At 38.3% G+C, this 15,647-nt stretch overlaps 1 protein-coding gene across 1 annotated transcript in view; it reads right to left on the reverse strand.

Moving 5' to 3' along the window:
• MAP3K9 (mitogen-activated protein kinase kinase kinase 9) overlaps positions 1-15,647 on the reverse strand; it is a 53,726-nt gene that overhangs the window by 19,090 nt on the left and 18,989 nt on the right. The window contains exons 2-4 of the mRNA XM_031065748.1: positions 11,130-11,310; positions 4,115-4,263; positions 535-710 (exon numbers count right to left, since the gene is read on the reverse strand). Of these exons, the coding sequence (XP_030921608.1) occupies positions 535-710; positions 4,115-4,263; positions 11,130-11,310 (506 nt within the window). The remainder of the gene's footprint in view (positions 1-534; positions 711-4,114; positions 4,264-11,129; positions 11,311-15,647) is intronic.

The raw sequence follows: 15,647 nt of genomic DNA on the forward strand, positions 1-15,647 counted from the left end.
TTTCCTGCTATTTGCCCAGATGGACTTCAGTTATAGCAGTTACTGGACCCTTCCCCTGGTAGCACTCATGTTTATTAGTCCATGCATTTTGGTTATGCTCAAAACCTTGAAAACATAAACCCAACAGAAACAAAGCCGCAATGTTAACTAGAGTATATATATGCTGAAACTACCCTCCTACATCTCCTGTTAATAGTTTTCAGTGGGTTTCTCAATTAAGATGCTAATAGTGAAACAGTTATCAAATGCAATAAACAATCAACTCATCACAGCAATTTGCAGAGATTATCATGGAAGCTCACTACAATATTAGAAAGAGTAGCAGCTGAGGATGTGGATATTTATTTTTCTCATTATTCTACCCTTGTGTGCATCATAACCTGCCACTGATTCGGGGACTTAATATATTAACTCCAGCAAAACACAGACAAAATTAGCTCTGGGATGCATGAAACAGTGATCCCCGTTTGAACTATGAAATGGGGAAATTACAACCCAGAGAGCACAAGCAGGTAGCAATTACTCTCTACTTACCTTTTCTTTGGCTCTAAGCTGATCAAACATCTCTTGGATCTCTTGTTTCCAGTCTTCCTGCAGGGAGTGGAAGGAATCTTTGGGCATTTCAAAAAAACCAGACTCTTCAATGGCAGTAAGATGGTCTAGGATAGTGGCAAAGGAAGGTCGTGAGTGTGGGTCAGGGTTCCAGCAATCTAGAACAGAATAAAGACAAATAACTGTCAAGCATCTCTAAGTGTGGAGGTCTGAGAGGACAGGTAGCACTTTACTGATCCCCAGTGGCTAAGAGTGGCATACACACTACCTGTGTTACCCCAGCTTTCCCACTGCCCACTTGCACTGACTATTGTCAAGTATGGAATTCATGCTTTCATGCTTGTACAATATCCAACAAGACTTAAAATCTTGAAGTATCTAACTACCTAGGTCTCTAGGCTCTATTGCAATAATATGTCAAGTAAAATACAGATTTATTAATTTTACAGAAGGGTATACCTTAAAGCATTTTTTAAAATAACAAATAATTTCCTTTAATATTTTGCTTTAAGATGCATATATGTGTTCAAAGAGTAGAAATACTATGCAAGGATCTTGCAAATACTTCTTTTATAATAATTACACTGCAGAGTTAACAGCATACTGCAGGAGGATATCTATCAGGGCTTTTCCTGATGCCAAAATCTAATACTGAGCTGAGTCATTATGAATCTTTTCTCAGAATGGAAAACCTCTCCTGCAAAGCAAACTGGGCATAACTTGTGTGAAAATAAGAGATTCAAGTAAATAGTGACATCAAATGGTGCATTTGGAGTTCTCCTACTTTTACAGGTCCTTTTTTATTATTTGAGAGAAAATTAATCAGTCATTTTTCTTTTGCTTTTAGGAGAAATCACAGATGTAAACAAGTCTTTTTCATTTACAATCCAATGCAATTATTCAGCCAATTACAGAGATCTAAAAACACAGAACTGAAGGCAGCCATCTTACCACATAAAGCAGCTCAATGAGCAACAGTACAAAAGGTAATGTTTTACAGTGATGGGAATTCAACACAGAAAACATAAACAGAAAATAGTATGAAGTAACCCCTAATCTATTACAAACAATCCCCCAAACTATTACATCAAAACTTTTGATTTAACAACACTTTTGAACAGGAAATTTGCACTTATTCAGTCTTCTGTCTTCCTTTTCCCTCATTTCTACTCCAGCAGAAAAAAAATCACTTTCTCATTCTCCTTCTATGTTGTCCTGTACCAGCATTTACATAGGTTCTTGTTTGGCAGATGTTCTTATTCTCTTTAGTACTGCTAGGTACCTGCATGCCAAAATTCCAGAGCAACCAAACATAAAAAAATCACATTCAAATGTATTTGTAAGGAATACAGCTTTTGTGCATGAATGGAAGTAACTAACACGTGGGTCTCTCTCATCATACTGCATTGCTCTACTTGGTCACTGGACTTAAGAAAGCATTACTGCAGCACAAGACATGAGTTATTAAAATGTTCTAAAAGTTTTCTAGACCTTGAAGTCAGAAAAAAGGGAACACTGTTAAAATATTAGGTGGTACCCTAAAAGAAATTCATTCATCAGTTTTGTGGATTGAAGTACACCAAGGGGCAGCTGTAATTAAAAATAAAAATCACTCCACAAAACCTGTGCAAGAGCCAAGGCTTGGTTCTGCAGTTCTTTCCTTCGATTTTTTAGCCTTACTGAGATTTTTCATTTGGGACTTCTATTTTCAAAACTGTGGGCATCAACAGGTCCCATCCTGGAACACATTTGTATTTATGGCTTTTAATTTTCTTCTTTTATCAAAATAGAGAACTGAGGATGTTAAAGAGTGCTCAGATGATCCCCTGCTGCTGGCCAATTAGCAGCAATGGGTGTTACAGCAGGACTGTCAGTGCCATAATCCCTGTCTCTTTACCTCAGGTTTTAAGCATGACAAAGCAAACATGACCCAAAGTAAAACAAAATGCTGCAGCCAGCCAAATGCATGAATGAGTGAACAGGATAACTAGCAGGTGGCCCATGGCTTTTATTTTCGCAGCCCTAGATCAGCCACTATTTGCACTAATGAGGAGAGTTGCAACATATAACTTTTCTGTGAAGAGCGAAAGTTCAGCTTTGTTGTCTCAGTGAAGACCACCATGGCAGTAATTCAAAAGTGAAAGTAGCATTAGAGGAAGAAGAGTTCACCCGAGATGGGAAACAGCCTGTTTGAAACACAGCTTTGGTGAAGGGGCAGAAAGTAATTGGGCTCTTTTGTTCTCATCTTCGCCCTGCACACAGAGAAGCCAAGTGCTCCAAAGCCACGTGGGTGCTCACCCCTGGGCTGCTAGGTTCAGGCACTGGCCAAATGCCTCTACCTAACTTTCCCAATAGAGGGCATGATTTTTAAATCCTCACTTATAGTTAAGAAATCCAGGAAAGCATGGCAAAATAAACTACGTGGCAAAACACTGAGTTGGTAGTTTCACCAACTCTTTCAGACACAGTTTCTCACTTTACACTACCTTCAAGCTACTCTACCTGCAACTCTCTTGTTTACTGTACAGTAGGATATTTCTGCTTTAGCAGAACATAGATGAAATTTTTCACTTTAAATTAACTGTAGCCTGTAACCTAAAGAAAACACCAGAAAAATGTAAAAGTACTCAAAAAGCAGAAAAAAAATCCATCAGAAACATTTTCTTCAAGATTCATATTGCTTTCCTGAGGCTAGAAGCCACAGAGTAAGTTCTATGTTGAGACTCATTCTTTGCTCACCAAGACTATAAACCAAGTTTGATTTCTCTTTATCTCTGTTTTCCTTTCTGCCAGATAGGTATAAAAATGTTTATTACATATAAACACCTACAAATCTTTGGGAATAGGGACACTGACAAAAACACTGAAGGTAAAGAAAGAGAGAGAAGGCAAGAGAGAGGGCAAGAGAGAGGGAGGGAGGAACAACTGAAGCTCAGGAGGCATGAAAGTAGTTTCAATGGCCAGCAGACCAGGTCACATAAATACGCCCAAAAATTACCTCACACAAGCCTTTTTAATAACTACAGTAGCTCTGATGACTAACTCCTGTACTTCTTTCACCTCTCTGTAGCCCACCTTGGGCATGAACTACCTTCACACACAAAGCAGAAAATCACATCATTCTGACCGAAAATATGGGTTGTTTTGGAATGTCAAAGCCACATTTAAAACCTCTCCCTGAAATGTCAGTAGGATAAAGTTTCATTTCAAACCAATCTGACACTATTAGAAAGATGTTTGAGCTACGATTTTTAAAACAAATTAGACTTCAAAGAAGACGTAATTATGTGAAGTTTTGGTGTTGGTGAGCGCACACTACTAGAAAACAAGCTAAGAGAGAACAGCAATAGTCCCCCTTTTCCTATAAAGCCAGTTGATAAAAAATCTTTCATTATTCTGGTAGTAGACTGACTGTCAGAGCACACTTACAGCCAAGCCTGGCTCCCACGATAACCTGCACCACTGGATAAAGCCACTGGAGAAATCTGTGCTCTTAGGTAACAAAACCAACAAAAGGGGCCATGCTCAACCGCACTCACCACACACACCACAGCTGGCTTACCTTCCATGAGTTTGGCAAAAGGCTCAGGACACGTGGAAGGGATTGGAAGGGCAAGCTTATTCATAGCAACACCATACGCTACTGCCAGACCATCAATTCCTCGGAATGGTACTTCTCCTGTCAGCAGCTCCCAAAGCAGCACACCATAACTATCGGGAAGGAAACAGAGATAACAGGTGTTTGACTTTAACACAGCCTTTGTTAAGCAACAAGGTACCTGAACCTGGGAGTTTAGTATACTAAAGAAATTGCAGTTTGCAGGACAAGCTTATCATGAATGCCAAGCTGGTGATCTGCCCTATTCTACCTGCTTTTTTTAGTAGCTCTGAAATAAGATGACATTTTCACCTTTTAGGCAAAAATAATTTTCTCTCTGAAACTGGGAACAATCTGAAAACCACAAATCTTCTAATTTAGTTTCAAAACAGAGCCTCTCAAAACACCCAAAAATATGAAGAAGGTTGTTTGGTGGCTCATGATTTCTAAAAATAATTGAAAAATACTTCTTCAGAACTAATAATATTCTTATTAAGAATATCATCTTAAGATATTCTACAAAATACTACCTATGAAGTTACAGAAATAGTTCCAGGACTGTTCTCCCCCAAAGTATATGATGAAAAGCATAAATCAGAATACTTTTTCTGCTTCTAGAAAACCCAAAACAGAAACTGCTTCTTCATCCTTGGTGACCTGACAGTTTTTTCTTCCATTGATCTCTTACTCTCTTCTGAACCCATTTACCATCCATTATATTCTGTGGTAGCAAACTCCACAGATTTAATGATGCATTGCCAAAAAATACTTCCGTGTATGTGTTTTGAGCTTGTCACTTGGTAATTTCATTGGCTTCCCTGTAGTTCTTTCAAATACAAGAAAGAGTAAACCTATGTTCCCTATTAGCTCCTTCCATGCTGCCCATGATTTCACAGGCTCCCATACATCCTGCCTGTTGCATACCTGCCTAAATCATCATCTTTCCAGACCTCCAAATCCTAATCTAGCTAAATCCTAGTCTAGTTACTATCCTGAACAGAAGCCATTTCATATCTTTCATTGACTTTGACATCTTCTCTTAGAATGAGCAAAATCACAAAGTTTTAAAGATATGGGGAGAGGCACAAATCGTATTGCTTGTTTCCTTTCTTTCCTACTAAATTTTCATTCACTAGTTGCCTTTCTCACTCTTTACAAAATAAGCTAAATTATCCATAGGAGCTCCAATGTGTTTTTACTGAAACACAACAGTAAAATTTAGAGCCCTTAAATTGTACATATTAAATTCCCCCATGGGTACTACTTTGAATTTATTACCATCACCATCTATTTTATCATTCATTATAGTAAAACTTTTCCTCATCTCTCTGCAGAACATTAATTTTTCTTATCCTGAATAACTTGGTATCATCAACCACGCTACCTAACCATGTATTGTTTTTTCAAATCACTTATTTGAACACAGAATTCCCCACCAATAAAACAGATTTATTCTTTTAGTAATTAAGTATTGATTAAATGAAGGGGAAAAATACTTGCCCTCTTTTCCCACATCAATTTATAAATTTTGGATTTATAAAGACTTTAGGCAAAATCCTGCATCATAAGCTTTATTCAAAAGATTATGATGCAGGATTTTGCCTAAAGTCTTTATAAATCCAAATACAGTATAAGCAACCTCACCACTTATCCACATAGTCAGTATCTCCTTCAAGCATTTTCACTTTTCACAAGGTATTACATTTTCTTCTACAAAAGCTAACTCTTCCCCAGACATGCTCACATGTCCACCAGCTCCCTGCTCTTTAGTGCTGTTTCTGTCATTGAGAAGAACTCAAGATCATACTTGCTAATTCTCAAGGAGTTCTTTTAAGACCTGTCACTGTGTCTGCTACCTTCCATTTCTCTGGTACTACACCAGCTCTAAGCAAGAGATTGCACAGCACAGCTGCTAACTCAGCTGACTCTCATGTTCTTGTAGAAATTTTGGGTGTTACTGTAATTCTCAGGAGTTGTTACTGCTCATTTAATCAGTCAGTTTTAACACCTCTGTGAATTTTACTTCAGTAAAAGATATGTGCTCCAAGCTTGACTCCCTTAAAGAGAAATTTTCAGCTTAAAATGCCTCTGCTCTATTCGGGCAGACATAAGTCACTGAGGTTTTTTTTCTGGTATAGCCTTATCTTCCTTGCACTCCCACATTTTGCCCACCTCTGGGCTGTTATGTTCTCCTGCAGGGTTCTCACCTGTGCTGCATTTGAAAGCAAGGGATTCAGTTTTATGATGTTAGAAGACTCTCTTCAAAACCCTTTTATTTTTGTTTTATGTTCAACTTGAAAGAGCTCAAGTCAATGCATAATTTTCCTCATTTGGATACAGACCAAGATTTTAAAAAGATGTCTTTCAGTAGTCTCTTCTACACTGTCTTCTTCATTCTTTTGAAGGATTTCCCATACATTCACTCAGAGCTTTAACAGTGTCGTGAAAAGATATCCATGTTGCGTGTTCTGCTTTTGTTGATTTTACAAAAAATTCCCGCTGTTGTCAATAATCTTGAGATTAAACACTACTGTAATGGACTAATTTTTCTTAATTGTGCTTGCAAACATACACAATCTAAATATACATATATTTGGACCTTGTCATACTATACCACCTTGAAGGCCTCCTAAGCACAACTGAAGACCAAATGAAAAACTACTTCTCTTCCAACAAGCTCCTTAAATAGCTGCTCCATGGAAGAGTTAAAATATAAATATAATATAAAGTTAAAATATTAAGCTTTTCTTGTTTCAAAGCAACAGTTTCCCTATCCATTTGGGAGTACTAATGGATATCACAAACTGTACCCTTGAGATCTCCCTTCCACCCCATCACATCTTTAACATTCACCATAATTGCTGCTACCTTAGTTGGACACTTTTAACAGTACTTTTCCTATTTAGATAAAGGATTTTAGTAACTAAAGATCCAACCTTTGCTGCTAACACAGCTATTTTACTTTATTAAGCAGAATATATTTTTTGACCTACACGATCTTTTGCTTTTTTCTTATGTAATTCACACTCTTGATATTATAATTTATCATTTCTTACTGTCTCAAGAGCATTATTTGAAAAAAATAAACTAAGTGAATAAACACCAAGACAGGTGCTGAACAGAGTGTTTTCCTATTAACTCTAGAGCAGAAAATTGGGAAGTAAAAAGGAAAAAGCCAGATCAGAAGACTTACCCCAAAAAAGGCATAGAAAGAAAGAAACAAGGGTCTCTACACATTCTCAGTGGGGGGAAAGAAAAAGTGATCAAGCTCATTTATTTTTCCAGCACCTATTAGTAATTTTTGGACTTTAATTATGAAATGAACCATGTGACACAACCCATGCATCCAAGTCAACTGACACTTGTGTGAATAATTAACCATCTTTCAGTGATCCAGTAATCCCTTAAGCCATTTAACATCAGGTTCAATCCTACTCACTGGATTTTCAGGGCAAGGGAGGCTGGAGGTCTGCAGGATTTCACATGTGATTTTCCCACCTTCCTTGTTAGTCTGTGAACTTTTAAAAAACAAGTAATTGTTTCTCACTGGTATTGTTCCATGGCATATATACCATAGGCTTCTCTTATCCATTTCCCCAGGTTCAACGCTTTCCATGAGGAAGGAATTATCAACCCAACAAAGAGATCTCAGTTCCAACAGCAACTAGAACATGACTTTTATTAAGGACAAAAACCCCCAAACTTCATTACATTTTTATAGCTATTAACAGCTGACATTTTGCATGTTAATGAACTGACAGTTCCAGAGATGACCTTTCCTGCCCATTTCACAACACTCATGTGCTTTCACAGTACTCATGTGTCATGTGCTTCTCCCAGGTGAGTTTCTCCTAATATTGCTAGTCAGCATTTGTCTGCCAGGTATTGAAGTCTTGACAGTGCCGCATTACACACAGAAAACTACGGAAGCCTACAAGCGGTCAGTTGTGGATGGGAGTGCTTGACCAACGCTTGCTTAAAACAAAATATTCTAATGACTGAAGTTTCTACACCCAGCACTGAATGCCTGAAACTTCCTGATCTACTAATCTGATGGTTTTAGCTAGAGCTGGTATTCCATTCCTAAATGGAAATTAAATGCCCAATTATTTCACTGGTCTCAGAGTAGATATAGCTTAAAGACGTCTAAATTGAGGAACATCAAGAACCCAGATGATGGTTGTATGGTGCCTTTATATTCCACACACTGATAGATAGTACTGACACTATGACTGTCTTTTAAGTAGTACAAGTAAAAAACAAAGTGTACAGCAAACAAGAAATATATTTAACCAGCCAAATGACAGAAAAATATTATTTATATGCCTAGTAACGTTAGCGTACAGTACTGGATGAGCTGCAATATCCAAGCTTCAACTTTAACCCTGTAAATCCAAAGCAAATACAAACACATAACAGATTTACAGGAAGGGACTTATTTAAATAAAACTTTAACTTCACTGTCCTCTGTACAATATAAGTACAAGGCTTCTACTATATCTAGAGCCTGTGGGTAGCACAGAAAAATTTGCAGCAATAAGTTTTCACTAGCAAGATTTACTAAGTACTGGTACTACGAACAAGCTTCACAGTGGTCCAGACCCTGGTGATAAATCCCATGTGTGGTCATTCCTCACTCTTTTTAAGTTCTTTGCCAACCCTACTCCAGAGTAAACAGATGGAGCTTTTAAAATGGAGCTTGAAACATGTTTTGGAAAGATGAAGCAGTCAGTTACGATAAGACTGACTCAGGAAATTTCAGTCCTAGCATGATTCTTCTTCAGCTGTTTGTGCAGCGAGAACACAAGGAGAACAAGATTCTTGTTCAAAGGCTGGGCAACAGTTCAGCCAGCAGTATTACTCTAATAAGCTTTAAAGAAAAGGTGTTGAAATAAAAGGGTTCATGAACATTAGAGACAATTCTGTTGATGCTGCATAGACTAACTGGAAGGCTGTCAGGCAAAAAAACCCCTATGACTCCAGTGATTAACCAAGTGGTTGAACTGGACAAGAGGAGGAGCAAGTCTAATAGGATAAAAAAGTTCATCCTGTTAAGAATTTTAGGTTGTATCCTTGGGTGGGGACAGGAATTATTACACAAGTCCATGACCGCTTTTGTAAAATCTAGAGCTTACAATCATTGGCAGACTAGTAGTGATTGCACTGGCAAGCATTTATCCTTTGCATACATGTTCTTTTCAGCTTGCTTAACTATGAATAGAGATTTTAGCCACCAGAAAGAAAAAATTTATTCAGAGACAGTATATAAGTTCCCTTAATGGGGATGACTCTCTGTTTAAGGGAGAGTATTGTGAGGAACCCAACCTCTTCTCAAGGGAAGACTGGTAACTATAACAAGAGAAAGTGATGAAGGAATCTTAAAAGTAGAAATAAAATATTCTGAAAAATGAACAAATTATTTCAGTTATTTACAGTCCTTGAGTCAATGATCAAACTGGTATTTTTGCATGGGCATAGAGGCACTTCATGAAAATCACCAACCAACTAAATAATTCTTAACATTTTTAAAATTAATTCATACTGGTACAGAACATCTACTGATCTGTTCATAGCATGCCTGTATTACTAAAGCTACAATTACAGGAAAAATGTTCCCTCTTTCCCTTAGGTTACCCTTAAAAGCCCTTCCTGGCACTGTTTCAGAGAACAGAAAGTTTAGGTTTGAGGTTAATAAACTGTGTACAAACCAGTACCATCATCACATGTACAGAAAAGGTGTACAGTCTGAAGATATTAATTTCTGCCAGACTTCACTCCAAATAAAAGCCTGGTTCTTGCTCAATCTGTCTCAGATTAGCTACAGAGGCTACCACATTTAATTACACAGTCAGAATTTTATCCATACCATCAGAGCAAAAAAACACAAGTTCACAGACTTATCACAAGGCAATACATTATCTATTCAGCAAAACTGGACAAGGAAAATTAAAATCCCCACACCAAATAGGCGCTGTAAGAGCAAGACACATCTACCAGCTGGGCCATTTCTTTATCCTGATGGGTTTTACAGCATGCACTCACACTTGTGGAGGAGCATTACTGGCCAGCAACGGAATCTTACTGCTATGAAGACAAAGATCCTGACATTTCAATATCTTTTTCTCCACAAGAAAAACAAAATTATCTCTATTTTATCTGTTTCAGATGTTCAGTACTAATTCTAAGTCAACCAGTATCCAGAAAAGTCACTGTCCTGGACCTATTTACTGAATTCTGTATTTACAAATCCACTTAACAGTGGTATTCAACCTCAATTTCTGGAAGTATATGGGCCAACCCTTACACCTCCCCACCATATTAGCTCATTCACAAAAATTCCAATGCATGAATGAACAAGACAATATATACATGCAGGTTACTATTTATAGATTACATACTCAGATGGACCCAGACAACTGATCTATTATCCTATGTGAAATATTAGAAGCATGAAAATAATTAATAAAATTATTATGAAAACAAAAAACATAGTATTGTGATTGAAACAGGATGGGGAATTCAATTAAGTACAGTGTGTTTGTATACACATACATTAGTGACAGATTACTACCAAAACAAAACAGTTCAAAACTACCTTGTATGTAAAACAGTATAAAAATTAAGTACTTCTCAGATTGTATTACGGCCTTTGATTATGTCAGTCAATAGCCAGATAAGCCCAAAACGTTTGGTTAAGATAAAGCAGAGGGGATTTGGATTATGAATCTCAAAATAATCTGAATGAAAACTTATAGAACAACAAAAATTTAGAGGCATGCAGTAGCTGGTCCACCACTTATTTTCTACAGTAACAATAAGTCTGAGATAAGTCTGACAAAAGGAAAGCTGGTGGATAAAGTTTTCTTAAGACCTGAGTTTTAATATTTGGTTCACCATTACTCATTCTTACACATAAAAAAGACTTCCTGGCAGGTCTAGTTACTCTTTAGTATCCAATCACTTAATGCCAAATCAATACCTCCAAACATCGCTGCCTTTGGAGAACATGGAAGAGCGGATGACCTCAGGAGCCATCCAGGCATATGTCCCAGCTGCGCTCATTTTGGTAGTTTTATGCCACTCCCTGGCCAGGCCGAAATCCGTGATCTTCAACATCTTGTTGCTCAGATCTCCATTTTCCACCTTTTCGAGTATCAGTACTGGAGAAAAGAGGGGGGGTTGGGAATAAAACGTATGCAGAGTAAAGCTAGTATTTATGCAAAAAAAGATTTTCCTGGAGATCCCCCAAATTCCAAGATTTTCCCTGGCTTTTTGTTATTCAAACATACCATACTCTATTACAGGTTATTTCAGGCTGATTACTTCATCTGACAACTGAACAGTTCTCTAGCAAATAACTTCAAATTTAACCAAAGTAATAAGTCCCAGAGAAGAAATATGTAATAACATAATTGTATAATATAGTGCCTAGTGTCATTCTGTATAATGCTCTGCTAAGAGGAAGTGAACCACTGTAACTTCTAGAAATCCAGATAAGGGAAGACATTTCCTAATTAATCCTCTCTCAGCAAGCCAGTAATAGCATCATTTTCTTGAACTGCTTAGAGGACTTTTTTTTTGTAAATCCAGATACACACACATAGGCTGGATATACCCTTCATGTAAAGGTGTTAGGAGTAGAAGCTCTATACACAATATTTTTTTAAACTCACTATTGAATAAATTTATTTTGATCAGCAATAACACGCCCAATTCCAGAAGACATGTAGACCCCCACAGACTCCCTCCCCCATCATTATTAAACAACTTTTTTCTGCCCTTTCTGTGGCAAAGGAGTCCACAGCCAAGAACTTTAAAAACACCTTGAGGCAGAACTCAAGAATGCTGTGATATAAGACATACTCCTCTGGAGCTGGAAAGTTGTACTGTTACACCACCGAGTTTAAACCACAAGTGGGTCCACAAGTACCCACCCTACTTTAGCAGCATCTCATTACGCTCTTTCTTTATCTTAGTGCAAAGTGACCACACGAGTCACACCAGCAACGCAACATAAAGCAACAGAATATGAGGGCACTAAACTTCCATAACTAATGGAACCATAAAGCCCTGAAATGATTTTAAGTCACTTTGTAAAGCACCAAAAAAATATTTGTATTGGTATTATTCCAAAGACTTCACATCAAAAATCACCAAGCCAGTTACATACCATCACTATAAGGTTACTTTGTTTTTCATGTCATTACAGACACTATAGACAGAGGTTCTTAGAAAATATAAAGATTTTTTTTCTTTTTCTATGGATGCATCAATTGCAAAAAAACCAAACCAAAAAAATCCCAACCAAACAAAAGAAACCCCATAACCTCCATAACCAACAATCATGGATCATAACAAAACCTATAAAAGGCAAATGTGCTGCAAAAATTACAGAAAATAATCTTCAGGACCATTTTCAGCAGTCCATGAAAAGACTCAATTGTCAGACTCAAGCTAATAGAGCTTTCTTTTTTTGGGGAGGGCAGAATCATTCCTTCCAATAATTAAAATGGGGATTCCCACCCAATAAAACCCAAAAGTGTTACTGAACCCTTCTACATTATAAGTAACACACATTTAAAATGTTAAAATACTGATTTTACTTCAATAATAGAATACACAAAATACTACTTCAAAGATTTTTGTGGGACAACACAAGGTGTAAAGAAATTAGACCTACTGTTAAGCTCCTGGTTCTTCCTTCTTTTGCAAAATTTCTGACATGACCCAACGCTCCTTTTTCCTAATCACAGAGAAGAGACTGAGGTCTAGAGTTACTGTTCTCTTCATGGTGGCAAAACCATATACATTTTTAGAGCAATACTTCAGTGCACAACAGAACCACCACAAGAAACGAAGGTAGAGAAGGTCCCTTCCTTTGGGCTTCTTTTTCAAATTAAGTCTAACTTTTTTACTTCTTTCTAGCAGATGAAGAAGTGCTAAAAGAAATAGTTAGCAAGTCACTCATTGATTGCAAAGTGAAAAGCTTCCTAGAATGTACATAGTGTTTCTTTTTCTAGCTCTTACCCATTCTGCCTAAAGAACTGGCAGAATAACAAAATGTAATTTTAAATTTAAATGCAGTAATTTAGAGATGTACAGTCATGTTGTAAAGTTAAAGTAAAACTCTGAGACAAGAAAGTATGAGTTTAGGGGGTTTGGGGATTTTTTTTGCTTCCCTCCGTAATCACCATGAGGAACAAACAAATTTATTGTTCACAGATCATATTCTGTTTGAATGAGGTCAACAGCAGGACAGAGCACCATATATCAGGACTGATACATACTTTGTACACACCTTCCTGGTGAGAGGTTATTTAAATCTAATTACCTTGATTTGCATTAAGTTCTAACAAAATAATTAGTACTTCCATAGTTCTTTTGTATCCAGAACTTGTTCTTTTGTCAGAGGCAGGGTAGTAAGAAAAATTACCATGACAAAAGACCACAGAGAAGGACAACAAAAGAGACTGATTTATTGCAAGTCTGATTCCTTAGTTACATCCTTGGTTCCTTTTCTATTTCCTTGTAATAACTGCTTGGAATAGTAATCTTAAAATCCAAATTTTTAAAAATTAATTTTAAGAATGGTATGCCTTTCCAGCATCTGTTTCAGTTCTCTTTATTATATTATTCAGTATCAAAAGGCTCACTTGCCAGGAGTCTCCCTCGCCCATCTGTCAGACTTCCAAACCAAAAGCCTTGACTCTTCCCTCTTGGTTTTGCCTGAATTTCAATGAAGAACTTGTAAATAGGTGAAATTTTAATTTGTTTCAGTCTCCTCCTTATAAAAAAAAAAGACTTCCGGAGAACACACAGGAGGTTGCTAGGACACTGCATATGCATTTTGCTTACGCTAATCAACATGGTCTCGTTTGCTTCTGAGTTTTACCTACAATCAGTTATTACTCCCTGTTTAATACTCTCAGTGCAAGTCCTCTTCTGCAAGTACTATTTCTGCACTTGTATTAGTCTATGACAAAACAAACAAGATACATGAAATACAAACAAGACACATGCTCTCTACAGTTACAGAATTAATGTACTTTGCTATTTTAACAGATTTGATTGCTCAGGACTGAGATAACAGTGGACAGATGATTAACATCTGGCATAACTGCATTGAGTTTGCATGGCCAGGTTTTGGTAGTGGGATGGGTGGAAGATGGTAGAAGCTTTCCCCAAGTCCAGCACAGCCAATCCCTGGCGGCTCCATGATGGATGTGCCACTGGCCAAGGATGAGCCACCCTGAAGTGACAGTAACACCTTTGTGACAAGATACTTCAGAAAAAGAATAAGAAGTTAGTTATTGTGCAGATGTAATTGCATCAAGAGAAGAGTGAAGAGAGAACATGTGAGAGGAACAAATCTAGAGACACCAATGTCAGTGCAGAAGGAAGGGGAGGAGGTTCTCCAGACACCAGACTGAGCTTTCTCTGCAGTCCATGGAGGACCACATGGATGCGGAGATCCACCTGTACCACAGAGGAGACCCATGCCAGAGCAGGTGGATGCCTGAGGAGGCTGTGACCCTGTGGGGGCTTATACTGGAACAGGCTCCTGGTAGGGACCTGCAGATCTGGGGAAAGGTTTCCTGCCAAGATTTGTGACTGCACGGAGGACCCATGTTGGAGCAGGCTGTGCCTGAAGGACTGCACCCTGTGAGGGAAGAGTGCAGGAAGAGTAACCTATGTTGCAGCAGTTTGTGGAGTTGTTGTCTGTAGGATAGCTCTCCATGGACTTCTCCAGCATGAGTTTATCTCCTGTGGGAGGGACCCCCACACCAGAGCAGTACAAGGACTCTCCTGCTGGGCACCAGCAGAAACAATGTGTGATGAACTGGGCATAACCCCCATTCCCTGTTTCCCTATGCTGATGAGGAGAGGAAATACAGCTGGGAAGGAGGGAAGGTTCTGCGGTTTTTAAAGGTGTTCTTTTACTTCTCATTATCCAGCTCTGAGTTTTTTTTACTAACAAATTTAATTCATATTTCTAATTTGAGTCTGGTTTTGCCCGTAATGGTATTTGATGAGTGATCTCTCCTGGTCCTTATCACAACTCATGAACCCTTTGTTATATTTTCTCTGCCCTGTGCAGTTGCAGAGGGGAGTGACAGAGGATCTTTGGTGGGTGCCTGGAATCCAGCAAGCATCAACCTACTACACTACCAAAACAAGTTCAGGCGCAGATATAGACCACTTACATCAAAACATAGCTAATTGTCGTGGTTTGAGGAAGTAGGTTTTCTGGGAATGGAGTAGTCAGACCAATGGGTGCTCAGATTTTGAATATTGGCACATGCTTTGGCCATTGGGTCACTGGATAAGCCTCTGAGAACACAGGGGTTAAAAGCAGAGCTCTCCCTTGGGAGTTCCTCTTGGAACTCCTCTTGAAGTTCCAGTCAGTGAAGGGTCCAGACCTTCCCCTGCCCAGCTGCCAGCTGGGCGGGGGGAGGGGGAAGCCATGCGGCCCGGGAGGGGTAGGCCGGACCGCCGC

This window comes from Geospiza fortis, unplaced genomic scaffold (genome assembly GCF_000277835.1).
Source record: "Geospiza fortis unplaced genomic scaffold, GeoFor_1.0 scaffold54, whole genome shotgun sequence".
NCBI classification, from domain to species: Eukaryota; Metazoa; Chordata; class Aves; order Passeriformes; family Thraupidae; genus Geospiza; species Geospiza fortis.